The sequence below is a fragment of the Elephas maximus genome, chromosome 21 (assembly GCF_024166365.1).
Source record: "Elephas maximus indicus isolate mEleMax1 chromosome 21, mEleMax1 primary haplotype, whole genome shotgun sequence".
NCBI classification, from domain to species: domain Eukaryota; kingdom Metazoa; phylum Chordata; class Mammalia; order Proboscidea; family Elephantidae; genus Elephas; species Elephas maximus.
Genome location: NC_064839.1, coordinates 50,645,380 through 50,661,855, shown reverse-complemented (window position 1 = coordinate 50,661,855; position 16,476 = coordinate 50,645,380). Strand labels below are relative to the sequence as shown.

At 43.3% G+C, this 16,476-nt stretch overlaps 1 protein-coding gene across 3 annotated transcripts in view; it reads right to left on the bottom strand.

Annotated features, from left to right (window-relative positions):
- Positions 1-2,983: 2,983 nt before the first annotated feature.
- USP10 (ubiquitin specific peptidase 10) overlaps positions 2,984-16,476 on the bottom strand; it is a 68,245-nt gene continuing 54,752 nt past the window's right edge. For 2 of the 3 annotated variants that reach the window (XM_049863964.1, XM_049863965.1), the window contains 4 exons: positions 14,746-14,911; positions 9,276-9,420; positions 7,777-7,842; positions 2,984-4,531 (listed from right to left, as the gene is read on the bottom strand). In XM_049863964.1, the coding sequence (XP_049719921.1) occupies positions 4,344-4,531; positions 7,777-7,842; positions 9,276-9,420; positions 14,746-14,911 (565 nt within the window). In that variant the 3' untranslated portion in view covers positions 2,984-4,343. The remainder of the gene's footprint in view (positions 4,532-7,776; positions 7,843-9,275; positions 9,421-14,745; positions 14,912-16,476) is intronic. The other variant, XM_049863966.1, reaches the window with a different exon arrangement.

The window sequence follows — 16,476 nt, the reverse complement described above, 5'->3', positions numbered from 1 at the left end:
CCAGCTTGTATGACATCATCGTCCTCAGCGCCACTCTTGTCTAAGTGGGACAGAACACTTTAGTAAATGTATCACTTTTACTCCAGTGAAATTAAAGGCTTGGTTTTCGAGTATTCCAAGTCAAATATGAACCATATGAATGTGCAGACTCATGGTAGCCACTTCATTCTCTTTCACAACCTTTTCCAAACCACTGCCGTCGCTGTGGGCAAGAATGCACAACACTGAGCATTTACGGGCTCCCTCGATTTTACTACTTGGCGCTGCTAACTTCAGGGAGATCATCATTTCCGTGAAAAGGTGCAGAGGCTGGCCCGTCCCTGTGTGCTCAGTCACCAGCCTGTCTCAGGGGTGTCAACAATCAGCCAGTGTTCAAGGGCCCAGCGGGTCACTGCTCAGTGGGCCAGTAGGTCAGTTCTAAAGAGCTGTGTCTCCCAGTTGGTGCTCAAATGATGAGCTATGACTTCATTTATTCCAGCCCAGGACAAAATTGGGTGGAGTGACGCACTGGCCGGATGCTGCAGAGAATATTTGTTGTGGCTACTACTCCATGAAGCGCGAAGGCTCTGAAATGTTTAGCCCCAGCAGCGAAAGCGCTACCCATTCACATATCCTAATTTTTTTTTAGTGAATGTTAGTTTTCCTTTGGTTCATACTATACTATCACCACAAGGACTAAGACCAAAATACTGAAACAGATTGGGTTTCGGGAAAAAAAGGCTGAGAAATCAAAATAAATGTGTTTGTACGGTACAGGTAGTCTCCCGGCTTACAGTTGTTTTTTTCAGGTACATCTTACCATTAGTACCATGCACCACATACAATGTAGCAGGGCATAACTGGCTGATGTTATCATTCGCAGATGTTCACTCCCAGGTGTTTAAAGACTTATAAAGATACTGATAATAAAAAGCAGTAAAAACTAAAAAAGAACAAAAAACGTTATTTGATGACTTAGAAGAGAATCGCTGGAACAGAACCGTGTTTTAAGTCGAGGACTACCCTCAGGCACTGTGGGCTTTCTGGGGGGCATCGCCCTAGAAGTGAACTTTACTTGGTGCAGTTAATTTACACCTTTATGAAAATACAACTTCCTGTCACCGCGGCACCCCCGGGAGGCCCTGCTCCCTCTCCTCGGGTGCTGAGGGCAGGTAGTTCCCTGACATGTTGAGAAGTAGTTTTTTCACGCAGCACAGGGGTCAGTGCTCTGAGGTGCACGGGATAAACCAGACAAACAGGATATGGAAGTTCCTGCAGATGAAACCTAAACCCAGCCCCAACAGGTATCAGAGCCTCTCTTAAAGCAGCGCTGAATAGTTACCTGTGCCAGAGGGGCTGTGTAGGCCCGTGGTGCAAGGAGCCCAGAGCAATTCCAATGGTTGAAAACAGGGAGTGAACGAGGACACGCAGTAAGGAAATCTCTATCTTAAATGAGAGGTTGTCTTTTTTCTTAACTGTGTAGTGAATGCCAACATACACAGAAGCTAAGTGAAGACAGAGTTGCTTTCTTGGAAGCACGGTGGGAGGCCCAAGACTAGGTCCACCACGCCCAACCCAGGACCCCAGGCTCCACTGTGAAAACTGACACAAATCGGGACACACGCTATGCACCATAATGTGTGTGCCTTTTGGAAACCCTTGTGGCACAGTGGTTAAGAGCTACGGCTGCTAACCAAAAGGTCGGCAGTTCAAATCCACCAGGCGCTCCTTGGAAACCCTATGGGGCAGTTCTACTCTGTGCTATAGGGTTGCTATGAGTCGGAATCCACTCGATGGCAATGGGTGGGTTAAGGTGTTTTTTTAAAACTTCTATTAAAAAAAAAAAAGGAAACAAATCAACACAGCGTTCAAGTTAATCCTGTTCCTGAGTGAGCCAACAGTAACGAAAACATTCTTTGAAGTCTATACCCAGGAACTTTTCAAACACACAAACATAGTTTAACATTCTCCTCGGCTGATAAACGGTAAACGAAGCTACTTGTCAAAAAAAAACCTAACGATTAACACTTTCTTAAAAAGTGGTAAATAAAGAGCAAGCACCTAAAGGGAGTCTATGAGAAAATAAAATTGACTCAAGTTTTTTAATGAAAATATCTTAAGTAATATCACTCAGTGTGAAATCCTAGAGTTCGCTGGTTTACAGTCAAAACAAAACACTTTGTAAACGGTCACCTCAGCCAGGATTGGGTACATTTCCTTTACCGCCGAGTCAATGATTTAAAAGATTAGCTGCCAACTGTTTCCAAGGAAAGACCGCATGACAAAATACTACTGTGATCAGCAAATATCCTGAACTATCATCAGGGTGTACAACAGGGGACACGCCCAAGCCTGTGAAACTAAACACAAGCACAGCTGTGGAATGAACGCACACTCTAAACCCTATGAAGACCACACTTGCCAATTCAAACAACAAAATCTTTCTTGTGGGATAAGGAAAGAGAAAGGTCAGAAAAGGACTAGACATTCGTTCAGTGTACTCTTTTTTAAGAATATCACCACAAGGTGACACTAGCATAGACTAGGAAGACAACGTGCCTGAACAGGTTGGACAGCATGACCTAGCAATCCCAATCCTAAATGTATACCCAGAAGTAAAGAATACAAACAGAAACCTGTACAAAAACGTTCGTGCAGCCCTTTTCACAATGGCCAAAAGGTGGAGAAAATCAACATGTCCATTAGTAGATGAATGGACAGACAAAATGTGGTCTATACAAGCAATGGAATACCACTCGGCCATAAAGAGAAATGAAGTCCTGATGCATGCCACAACATGGATGAACCTTGAAAACATCCTGCTTAGAGAAGTCTGTAGCAAAAGGACAAATACTGTATGAGCTCATGTATATGAACTAAGAAAACACAGAGAAACCAGACTGAGTGGTTACCAGGAGAAAGAGTTTTTGCTCAGGGGTACTGAAGTTACGTTAATGGTGGTGGAATAATTCAGAGTGGCACAAGGCTATGATTAGCCGCGCCAGGTGGTTAAAAGGAAGAGATTGGAAAAAAAAGGCTTTAAGAGTGTAAAACCGCCTCCCTGTGGGTCCCAGGACAGCGCTAAATGAACCATCCCATTGGGGCTAGGAGCCAGGGCATAAGATCTCCGAGTAGGTGGCCTTTCCTGGGCAGACAACCTCTCCCTATGCCTTCGGTCTAGGAAGGGCACCCCCCTACAAGCTGAGGTGGCATCTGGAGACACTGCTAGGCTGCCCTACGACACTTAGTCAAAGGGCTGCTCGGCCTGGATCTAAACCAACGACTTTGGTGAAGCTGAAAAACGCTGGGGCATAGGAACGACAGAGGGGGATCGCCTCCCCTTTTCTGCTTGCTGAAGATTTTACAGTTAGTAACTCACTAAACAAGCATAAAGTGAGTCTCAGTTCCGCTTTCACAAATGCGTCAAGCTGGCTGCATGCTTTCAGTCTGGGGGTGCATCTGTGGCCACACAAATTTCCATTACTAAGAAAAGGCAATCATGTTCAAAGAAACACGCGTGCTTTACACCAACTTTGTGATTTTTATTGATGGGCGACAATTTAATACTCCTAGATATCACTAACTGTGTACGATTAGAGACACAGCGTTATAGGAAGCAGACAGCAGAATTACAGAATGGACTTAAGGAAATACCAGCCTTCATTATTTTGCTCAGTTTTCATCACGTGTACACAGAAGCGTGAATGCAATTTGGAATCTTTAATGGCAATAAAGTTACAATCACCCATCTATGTAGACTAACATCTTAACTCCGAATATTTCATCTGCAATGCGTACGTAAGCAGCTTCTCATTGCACAATTATTAAAATGTATTTTTCCTGTTAGGAACCAGCAACTTGCTTTTCGTTTTTACTTATTTTTGAAGAAAGAGCTATCTCTCCTCTGATAACTGGCGTATTTTTTTTTTTTTTTTTATCATTTATCAAAAACTAAAGGTGGGGGAGGAAAGTGTGATGGATTAAAAAATTTATTTTTTAAGGAAAGATAAAATTCCTTTTCACAAATTTACAAGTGTCGTTGCTGGTGCAGGATTTACTCTACCAAGCGATTAGGCTGGGAATCAAATGCAGATCCCCCTCCTCGTCTCGGGAATCAGCATTATTGCGGAAATGTGGGTTTCTGTGGGGTTTTTTAAATCAAGTGACAGTCTATTTCAACCAAAGGATCTGAAGTTAAAAGTCAACATACACTATATGTTGCGCACAAACCCCAAACAGTCTCCTTTCGTTCTAGCCCATTTTTGCAAAAGAGGGAGAAAGTTCCTCTCTAAAGAGCCACTGAAGAGCGAGAAAGTTTGTGAGAACTGGTGTTCTGCGAAGCGGGTGTCAGGCATGGCACGGGGCTACAGCAGGTCCACGCGGCGGTAGTACAGGAGGTAGGCTGTGCGCTCGGCCGTCGGCCTCACCACCTGGTACTGGGTGACCACCTTGACCGTCTGGTCGTCGATGCGGAGCCAGCCGTTCAGACCAATCTGGAAGACGTCTGTCGTGTAATGGCCGCCTGTCGCACTATTCCCGTGATGGTAGACCACTGGAAGAGAGGGCAAGGCCGTGACCGGACGAGGGTAGCAGCACGCACAAACGTTTCACAGGCACCCACCTGGCTCCCTCCAAAACCAAAGAGGGGAGCAGAGAGAGATGTGGCTACACAAAGCCATGCTACTCCAAGTTAAAAAAAAAAAACACAATTCAGGATAAAAAGTTATAAAATAATCTTAGTAATATGAAAAAAACCTAAACGCTCACTAGAAGGAAGGATGAGTGAAGTGGATTATGAGATGAAATTATCCATACAGGAGGTTCAGAACATCTGATGACGCAGGGATACGCTTATGTTATATGAAAAAGCAAGGACCCGAAGTTCTCTGTGGAGTTTAACACCTGTGACATGTGGCACCCCCTGCATGCACATGCCCCTGGGAGGGAGGGACACCAACACCGTTAACCAGGAGCACCTGGGTGTACACACGTAGAGGGGGCTGCAGAGGGGGTGCCAGTGATTACTCTTTTCTTTAAAAAAAAAAAAAATCCAATTTTTCTACAATGTTTTAATAGAAAAAATACATTATTTTTTTAATTCTGTAATTCAATCAAGAAATCTTAGTCAAAGGCCTAAAACAAATATAACTGTCAGAAGACGCAATGAAGATTTTAGAAGACAGTCCAAGGATGCAACTGTGTGCTATAAAGAAGAAGGGGAAGAGGGGCAGCAAGGACGGGGCCAAGAGCAGACATCAGCTTGGTGGAGGAAAAGGATGTCAGGGCAGCTTGCAGTGAGCCAAGCTAGAGAAGAGCAGAAAGGAAAGTCACTTGGAGAGGCACAATACTTAACTGGTTGGGACTTGAACCAATAAAAAAAAAAAAAAATTTTTTTTTTTTTTTTTTGAGCAACCCAAACTTCACCGATTCTACCAGCAGTCATCACTGCTGGTGTGCTCCATAAACGCAGAAGGCACGAATCCACTCTGGGCCAGGGACTCAGGGGTTAGAAGACAGTGCTTATGAGGCAATGAGAGTGGCCTACAGATTCACAGCCTTTGTACAAAGAGACACTCTATGCTGGGACCTTGGAGGGGACTGTACTCCTGGCCCTGGCCAGCCACTTGGCAAACATGTACTGGCCAGCAAGGCGACAGCAAGACTGTGAGGAGGAGAGGGTGGAGAACCAGCAATGTGAGCAATGCAAGGAGGCAGTGCATCACCTTGTGCTGCCAAAGTCTCAGGGACCCCAGTGACCCTCCCAGGGTGCAGAAGCACACAGGGCACCAGCATTCTCCTCCCCCAGAGCCATCTGGGGATTTCTGCCCTGAATTTTCACCTCGAAGGCCTAATTGATTTGAGTAAGAGTTCTGTTTTAAAATTTGAAGGACCCAGGGGTTTAGCCGATTTATATTTCCTATAAAGGAGATACCGCCATTCTAAGAATTCAAACTAGAATAGCACTCAAACATTCAAGTTTCTTAAGCAGCTGTCCAGGTATCTATTAATAAATATGGTAGTATGTCACACATACCTGGGGACCTCACCTAACAGGAACAGAACACAGAATCAGATAATTTTAACAAAGCTTATTCATGTACTTTGCTTACTAGTTCTTTTTAGTCTACAGAGCCATTTTTTTAAAAAGTGTTTTTTCGCTCACATTTTAAAGAAAATTGTAACCAGTGTGGTGACCTCATTTCTGAGATTAGAACAGATTAGATGACTCAAGTCAGCTGAGGCTTCAAGAGTGCAGATGACAGTGGCCCAGGTGCGTGGCCTGGGAGGGTGGGCAGTGTACATGCATGCTGAGGTTGAACCGCATGACAGTGCTTGTTCAGGGGACCAGGAATTCTTGCACCCTGCCCTTGGCCGTCAGCCTTGCCCTTCAAGGGCCCCATGGAAGAGGTGCTGGGAAAAGGCAAAGAAGCACTTTACCACCCACTGGGGCCTTGGTGCCAAACTCGAGGGAGCCAGGCTGGACCCTGGGACCCCACTGCTCTTGGCTAGGTAGGCAACTAAGTGCCAACGGAGGTCTCTGAGCTTCTGCTCCAAGGCAGGCAGGAGAATGGGCTGGAGATACTCCTAAGAGTGAGGGCCCTAGAGCCACCTGTTCAGGTCCTAGCAGGCTGGGAAGGGCCAGGATCAGCTGCCTTGGGAGAGAAGAGAACATCAAAAGGAATGGTGACTGGTAGGAAGAGAGTGAAAGCTGGGCCCGAAAGCCTGTGTAAGTGACCTTCCAGTGTAACACAGGGACCTCTCTGACTAGCCAAACTTCCTGAAATCTTGGAAGTTGACTGATGGTGGAGGGAAGTTTAAAACCTGCTCTGCCACTTGAGGTCACAAAGCTATTTGGGAAATTTCCCTTCTGAGTTTCAGTTTATTGCTTTTTAAAATGGGGATGTCATCACTCATCTCTCAGGGCAGTTATAATAGATAAATAGGGTGATCCTTGAAAGGCATCTACTAGAATGGTGTGATAAACATGTGAGGGTGAATAAATTGTAGTTTTATTACAAAAATGAAACAGGCTCACCAAAGGCATCACAAAAGGATAGATGGCAGAGAAGCTAGAAAATTCTAACAGTCAGAAAAGCATGCAAAATGGCTACAAGCAAAAGAGACAGTCAAAGGTATAACAGACTAAAACTGTGAAAAAGAAAGAGAGAAAGAAAGGACAGAAGGTGTAGAAGAAAAACTGGTATTGTAGGCAGCTCTGAGCCAGGACATGAAGGACGTTCTAACTCAGGGTGGGAGCGTTCTGGAAGCTGGGGTGTGCTGCTCCCTGCACCCGAGTCCTGCCAGGCACACAAGCATGGCTCGGAGGAGTCTGGCAGCCAAGGGCCTGGGGAGCTAGGGCCACCTTCTCACACACGCCTGAGGGCACCACGTGGAAGAGCATATAGGAGGCACGGGTTTGCCTGTCCAGCTAGGGGACTAGATGACATGGCAACACTACAGCACTGTCATCACACAGGCGCCACACTGCAGCAGGAAAAGGCCATGTTCTCGAAGTGCAAACCTAGCAGCACAAAACTCACTTTTCATAAAACTCAAAGACAGAAATGGCCACTCTAAGCTGGGTCAGCTCAGGGCCAAGATGCTTTCTGTCAAATTCCAAGCACCAAATTTCAGGTAATACACACATTCTCGAATGACTTAGAAATTTCAGGAAACGTCCGCAGGGATCACAACAGAGCGAACTATTCTCTATGTCCAGTGGAATGACAGCAGAATTGTATCTGCATATAAGCCATTTTAACACTGCTTTAGAAAAAGATGTACAAATTTACTTACCTGCAAATAGCCTATAGGTTCTGTGGCATTTAAAATTCTTATTTTTGACCCCCGGAGAAAGCAGTTCTGAAAAACAAAATATCAACAGCTTGGATCTGTAAAAAGGACTTGCAGGGTCAGAGTAACAGAAGCAAAGGGACCATACTGGTTTCCACTCCCTTCTCTTCCTGAGAAGCATCTGAGGTGGCAGCTGATACAAAAACACATACGACAAGCAAGAAAAGATCCACTAATAAAATCAGTGTAGGCAAATGTACGAGTCAGCACAGAGGGCTAACCTGTGCGCGTGAGGATGCAGCGCTGCATCTAAGCTTCTCAGGCAGCCAAAGAAGAACGAGAAGGGCCATCCATTTCTCAATTCTCATTACGGCATCTTTTTCTCCTTCTCTACGTCCCAAACGGGATCAGAAAAATACCCTGCCTATGAATGATAAAGCACTGGGAAGGTGAGAGGATGGACAGAAAATAAAACTGGCAGATGGCGATCGACAGGAGCCTATCAGCTGACAGGGGATGACCCCAGTGGGGCAGGAGAAGGTTGTACAGCAGCTGAAGGTGACTGACAGTGCCACAGCGTAGCTGGGGTTTGGACCCCGCTGACTATACTCCACGTCACTGTGATTGGCGTGCTGTGCTGGGGAGCGGAAGGGAGAGAGGTTTATCCCTCTACAAGACCAGAGCCAGTGCCAGCAGTTCTCTCTGCTGTTCTCCAGGCAGCTTGGGGTTTTCAGAACCACCTCGAGCTTGTTACATTCCCAATCAAGCCTCAGTGTTGCAAAATACATTTTTCACAAATCCTGAAGCTATCAAGGACATTTCTCCTTCAAGATTTGCTTTCAGCAAGACAACTTTAACTTAGTGCTTTTTGAAACTGCCTCCCAAGTGTGCCAACACTACTGGGCTCCCAGCGACCTGACGGGAGACATGCAGCCAATCGGGTGCCACAGGTCTAGCATGTGTGTCCCTGCAGCCAGGGCCCAGAGGAGCACCAACAGCCTGTGGGGAACATTCTCAGTTAAGTGAAAAATCCACTCAACCATGCTGCCTGACGGTGCTGTTAATGCATTTACTTAGTGGAAGGGAAATTATTACGTACCATTAGTCAATAAAATGCCTAAATATTATTGAATTACACAATCGAGGAACTGCAGCAGCAGAATCAGAGCAGTCATTAAAAAAAAAAAAAAAAAAAAGCACTGGCCATATTCAAACTGCAGGCTTTTAACTACTGACTGAGCAAAAATGCAATCTAAACAGAAAAATCATGCTCTTCTTGATGACCAAAAGCTCCTATTTTTCCAATCCAGTAAGATTACATGGTTTATTAGTTTTTGCCTTTATTGTTAAGAAGCCCTTTTAATGAGAATTTTAATAAAAAGATCTATTAAAAGCCAAGAAACAGAACACCCTTAATCTTGACATCATATAATAAATGCCAACATGCTAAACTTACAGATTTCCAAAAGTATCCTCACCACAATTTCTGCTTTGTATATTACCTTTGCTAATTTCTAAGTCCACAGGATATTCAATATTTTTGATAAGCTTCTGACATCCACCAGTCTTCTCATAAACAAATCGTTTAAGGTGTAACACAAGGACAGGAGGCAGTTTTTCCAGAGTCACTCTTCGACTTATCTCCACCTAAGATACAAAACACACAAGAACACACCACCCTGTCTTACTCAAGGCAGCAGACATGGCCATTTCCAGTGCGTCGGCCCCTCTCAGGTTCTGAGGTGGTGTTAACCACTGTTTCATTACAGAATCTTCTGAGACTCTAACAAAGCTACTGACACCCTTCTTAGAACACAGACATTCCCATAACAACTGCACAGGCTCCCTGGGCTCCAGGAAGCCCACCCATTCATGCCAGGTAAAGAACCTTTGCTATGTTGCATTAATAACAACATGACATGAAAATAAAGACGCTGACTTAGCAGTACCTTCAATTACGTACAATCTGTTTGTAATGAGCCCTGGTGGCACAGTGGTTAAAGCGCTCAGCTGCAAATCAAAAGGTTGCTAGTTCGAACCCACCAGCCACTCTGCAGGAGAAAGATGTGGCAGTCTGCTTCCATAAAGATTTCAGCCTTGGAAACTCCATGGGGCGGTTGGACTCTGTCCTATAGGGTCACTACGAGTCAGAATCAACTCAACAGCAATGGGTAACCTGTTTTTTAATAACTGTCATAGTATTTATTAAACTGACACCAGTTAGGTTTATAACAGCTTTACTTTTATCAATTTAATATGCCCCTGAGGTATGTTCACAGTTTTAATGAGTACTGCTTTTTAAATAGAGCTAGGTTTTTTTTTATTATTAAAATGCTTCTTCACAAACAATATTTAATCCCTTCATTTAACAGTTCTCTGTACTTACAAACAATTTCATGCTTCTTATATTTATTTGGAGAACACTGTTATTCAAAATATTTTTAAAAGCAATAATCCAAAAAACAGAAGCATACATAAAACAATAGAAAAAATTTCAGAGGCCTACATCCCTCTCTGGTTCAAAGTATTTTTAGGCCCCCAAGCTTTCTGAAAGCAAGCTCAGCTGTTGCCACTACTTAGTTTCCAGGCCACATCTGTCTTCTCACCTAGAGGAGGACCCATGGGCGTGGAAACCAAGCTTTGAGCTTCCTCATATTCCCATCATGTTTACATCCTAGTACACTCAAGAAGTATTTGTGAACTAATGAATGGCATGAACACAGCTTAACAGCTAAGCAGATGGCTCCGGTTTCCACAGTTCCAGTTTCCCAACTTGTGAATCACGAGAGCTGTACCAAGGTAAATCTTGGGTGCTCTTTAGTGCTAAAGATCTCTGACTCTAAAACCTTCAGTCACTTCTGAGTGGCTAATCTCAACTTTTTAAATTTGAATTTTTGGGTTCCAGACAAATTGAGGCACACTTTCTCATCACCTAACAAAACCAGACTTCTCCGATATAGCACATATTTTGTACAGCCATATTTTCTCATAAACCTTTATGTGCTCCCGTACAGAAAAAGACTTCTGACCTAAAAGATAATAAAAGTAAACTCAGTATTTTAAAAGTAAATTTAAAAAATTCACATTCAAGACTGTTATTTGCTGAACACATATATATGCACACCCATGTTCATTGCAGCACTGTTTACAATAGCAGGAAGATAGAAACAATGAAGGTGCCCATCAACGGATGAATGAATAAACAAATTATGGTATATTCACACAATGGAATACTACGCAGTGATAAAGAACAATGATGAATCCATGAAACATCTCACAACACAGAGGAATCTGGAAGGCATTATGCTGAGTGAAATCAATCGCAAAAGGACAAATACTGTGAGACCACTATCATAAGGACTCAAGAAAAGGTTTAAACACAGAAGAAAACATTCTTTGACAGTTACGAGGGTGGGGAGGGAGGAAGAAAGAGGGGTATTCGCTAATTAGATAGACAAGAATTATTTTAGGTGAAGGGAAGGACAACACACAACACAGCGGAAGTCAGCACAACTCAACTAATCCAAAAGCTAAGAAGTTTCCTGAATACAACCAAATACTTTGAGGGACAGAGTAGCAGGGATGGGGGTCTGGGAACCATGGTTTCAGGGGACATCTAGGTCAACTGGCATAACAAAGTGTATTATGAAAATGTTCTGCATCTCACTTTGATGAGTGGCATCTGGGGTCTTTTTTTTTTTTTTTTAACAGAAAACAATCTTTATTAGTAATTTTCTTTTTTGTGTGTGTGCTATAAGTGAAAGTTTACAAATCAAGTCAATCCCTAATACAAAAACTTATATACACCTTACTATGTACTCCTAGCTGCTTTCCCCCAATGAGACAACACGTTTCTCCTCTCTACCCTGTAGTCCCCACGTCTATTCAGCCAGCTCCTGTCCCCCTCTGCCTTCTCATCTCCCCTCCAGACAGAAGCTGCCCACATAGTCTCATGTGTCTACTTGAGCCAAGAAGCTCACGCCTCACCAGTATCATTTTCTGTTTTATTGTCCAGTCCAATCCTTGTCTGAAGAGTTGGCTTTGGGAATGGTTCCAGTCTTGGGCTAACAGAAGGTCTGGGGACCATGACCTCCAGGGTCCTTCTAGTCTCAGTCAGACCATTAAGTCTGGTCTTTTTATGACAATTTGTGGTCTGCATCCCACTGTTCTCCAACTCCATCAGGGATCCTCTGTTGCGTCCCCTGTCGGCAGAGTCATCAGTGGTAGCCGGGCACCATCTAGTTCTTTGGGTCTCAGGATGATGTAAGTCTCTAGTTCATGTAGCCCTTTCTGTCTCTTGGGCTCATAAGTACCTTGTGTCTTTGGTGTTCTTCATTCTCCTTTGCTCCAGGTGGGCTGAGACCAACTGATACATCTGAGATGGCCATTTGCTAGTGTTTAAGACCACGTCTCAACCCACCTGGAGCAAAGGTGAATGAAGAACACCAAAGACACAAGGAAAACATGAGCCCAGGAGACAGAAAGGGCCACATAAACCAGAGACTCCATCAGCCTGAGACTGGAAGAACTAGATGGCGCCCAGCTACCACCGATGACTGCCCCGACAGGGAACGCAACAGAGGATCCCTGATGGAGCTGGAGAAAAGTGGGATGCAGATCTCAAATTCTAGGAAAAAGACCAGATTTAATGGTCTGACTGAGACTGGAGGGACCCCAAGGTCATGATCCCCAGACTCTTAGTTAGCCCAAAACTAAAACCATTCCCATAAGCCAACTTTTCAGACAAAGATTAGACTGGACTATAAGACAGAAAATAATACTGGAGAGGAGTGTGCTTCTTAGCTGTAGTAGACACATGAGACTATGTTGGCGGCTCCTGTTCAGAGGCAAGATGAGAAGGCAGAGGGGTACCGGAGCTGGTTGAATGGATACAGGAAATACAGAGTAGAGAGAAGGAGTGTGCTGTCACACTGTAGGGAATGCATCTAGGGCCACATAACAACGTGTGTGTAAGTTTTTGTATGAGAAACTGAGTTAAATTGTAAACTTTCATTTAAAGCACAATAAAAGAAAAATACTCTGGGAAAAAAAGAGTGTTATTCACTCTTGACAGATTTTCCTACAAGCTGGCCAACATCTTTCTTCCTCAATCATCTGCTTTTATACAAATGCTCTCGATCTCATCTGATAACACACTACCACAATCACAGAACAGGTAACATCATTCTTTCTCATACTTCAAGGCTCCACCAAAACACTACTTCTCTTTTGAAGCTGTCCTTCAAACCAAATTCAAATTTAATTCAATTCAAATTTATGTAGAATAAATCAGCCTTTCCTCACCACTCTCTAACATCAGTTAGGCCAATAACTATGGCCATCTCAACCACGCCCCTTCTTCTGATCCAAAGGTGAAATGTGATTGCAGTAGAAACAAAAGAAAGAATAACAGTTACATCATGAAAAGGGTCTTTCTTGGGGTAGCCCAGGGAAAGGCTAAAAAACTCCCCGGCAAGACTAGTGGTTAAAGGCTCTCACAGTTTGGCTGAAAGAAGAGAGAGAAAGCAAAATTGTGGCCACAGCCACCAGGGACAGTAATCTCATCTCTGGAGAGTCACAGCTGCCATAGAAGTGAGCCAAGTTGACAAAGTCACCCACAGCCAAATACACACGCCTAACCACACCAACCAACAAATACCCACTATCTCTCTCTTTTCCATTAAGTTCCACTGCCAGGCTCTTCTTAGCTTATTCACTGAAGTCGACGGCCAAGTGTCTGTCTCTGGCTCTGACCACTTTTTTTTTTTTTTTTTTTTAAATAAAATTGCCCACAAGAAGCAAGTAGAAAAATATGGTGGGAGATGCGGCATGACTTCTGCAGTCCCCCCGAGTGTCTGGATTCACCAACCCAAAGAGGAGACATTCAGATGTACTAAAGGTCCCCATGTCCTACTTTTGCACTTCTGTATTTAGAGAACAAGCCGCAATACAAGAACAGGTCTACCTCGGCCGTACAACGTGGTGACAGGTTTTCTATGTTGGGGCATCTTATTTCATCTGAAAATAATGGCTCATAGCCACCATAAACTGCCCTATTATTTAAATAAATTTTCACAGGAATACTATAAACTGTTCGATAAATACTGCTCATAACTAGCCACCATAAACTGCCCTATTATTTAAATAAATCTTCACAGGAATACTATAAACTGTTTGATAAATACTGCTCATAACTAGCCTGCATTCATCTCCCCAACTCATTTGTATGAATTCACTGCCACAGTCTAACATATATGTAACAGAAGTTCCTAACCGTAAAGCAGAAAACAGGCATTAACAGGCACATGTGGTTAGCCAATAACTAGCAAGTTCTCACTCTCCTTGAAAACTATAGTGAAAGCAGAACATTACCAATCTCTCCTGAGTTGACAGGGCCCGATTTCTAACATGACAAAGAACACCACTCAGCTACAGTCTCCTACGCTCTGAACCGTGCAGACTTCATGAACGACTCAGACGTCATCCTTTTCATATCAGATCCATTAAGTAATAGCAATCAGAGCAATGACTTTAGAGTTTCACGTCCGTGACGATCTACAGTCAAATTACAAAGCAGAACGCATTCAGAATCTCTTTTATAGCCTACTAATCTAATTAAGATAGTGCCCTAGGATACAATAAATGTAAATAAGCTCTTCAGCCTGTCACAGGTGGTATTAGTTTTGTGACATCATGATTGAATTGCCAGAAATTAAATGTAGCAAAGGATAAATAACCCAAAAGGAGACATCACCTCACATCACATGAATTTAGAGCTAGAAGAGATTTTTGGGATCATCTGTTTCAATCATTTCATTCAAAAAATGTGGAAACTTTCAGTCCAGAAAAGTTAAGCAACTGATTTAAGCGGCAGAACTCAAATCTATTTCCTCTGATTCCTAACTCTGTGTTCTTCCCGCCACATCAGGGGAGTGCCTCAGTGTGAAAGTTCAAGACCAGCTCCGTGTATACCTCTTGTCTGGTTTTTGTGGTGTAGCCCTGGACAGACTCTCTCGCCACCAAGCTCTCCAGCGCATCCTGGACGGTGCGTATCTTGTCAGACTGGATGTCCAGCTGCAACGTGAAGAACGGCTGCAGCGTGGCAGATTCTTTTGAAGTCTGCTGGTAAACCACAGACCTAAGAATTGAAAACAAAAACAAACCATTTAGCGACCACGCCTCCTCACTTTGATTTAAGATGAACTAAATTTTTTTTAACAGAAGAGGAATGGACATCCAAAGTAAGACTTTTCAATATCACTTTCAGAAGACCAGAGAGAAAAGCCAAAAATATACTGACTCGAAAAAGACTTCTGATGAATACTACCATTTAAGTGCTTCTAACAACATAATCTAGCAGTTAGTAAATTTTCCCAACTCAAATGCTCTGGAAGAAACCATATTTTGCCTTCCAAATTCTTTCACCTCCACCCCACACTATTATTTAACACACCAGTTAATATCTGTGGCTACCTTGCTACAGTCTCACAATGCTCACTTTTTCTTTTCTCAAAGTATCGTAGCCTATTCTAATAAAACGGGAAATCCCAAGTTGAACAGAATATTTTTAATGGCATTTTCCCCCTATATAAATGACTTAAAAAACAAACAAAAAAAAAAAGGTGGGAAGAGGGTGTGTATAATAAAAAACAAGTTAACATTCCAGGAAAAATGGCTACTACCCTTCCAAGAAGAAAAGGACCAATTCAACCTTGTTTTCTTAGCTGGTTTTTCATTTCACTTTTCTTTTTCTAAGTTTCTCTGAGTAAAGACTGTGTGCTCGGGCCATCTCTCATTTAGCCTCAGTAAGGAAACATTCCAGGAGTTCAACAAGGGATTCTATTTCTGCAGTCTGAGTGACCTAGTTTGTAAAGGGAATAAAATGGGTGTGGGTAGGTATTCAGGCTTCAGAGGACAGATGCTGTGAAGAGCAAGTTAAAAGCTTTTCAGCCCAGTGTTTAATTGACAAACATTGCTTCCCCAACACACATACAAGAACAAACCAAACCTGTTGCTGTCGAGTTGATTTCGACTCACAGTGACCATACAGGACAGAGTAGAGCTCCCCCATACAGTTTCCAAGGCTGTAAATCTTTACAGGAACAGACTGCCACGTCTTTCTCCTGCGGAGTGGCTGGTGGGTTCAAATCCCCGACACTTCGGTTAGCAGTCGAGCACTTAACCACTGCGCCACCAGGGCTCCTCCCCAACACAAGGTATTACAAAGTATCTCCACACTCCTTTTTGAGTATAAAGACTTATGGAACAGCCATTCCCTTGGTTCCAAAGAGGAACAGTGGGAAAACCAGTCATTAAAATTGGTGAAGAAATCAAGAAGCAACCCTCTTCACTCCGAGGGTCTATAATTTATCAACGAGAACTGGGTGGGGAGGCATGCTGGTCTTTCTGAGGAAACTGCACAAACACCTGGAGAGCTTTAATTTTAGAAGCTAATCTTTCAAGCGGCCTGAATAAAGAAACATGCTTCATAATGGCTCCAGCAAACACAAAAGAAGTTCCTCCTAAATTCTGAGGTAATTCCTTATCTTTGCTTTACCATTTTTCAAAAAGAATTGTAAACCAATTTCAATACAAAGACCCCACAGAGACGAGGCTAGTGGCCATGCCAGAGCCACTCTTGAGAAGCTAGTAATTTCTCCAAAATGGATTCTGTTTTTCTATAGGTCATTCTTAGACAAATCT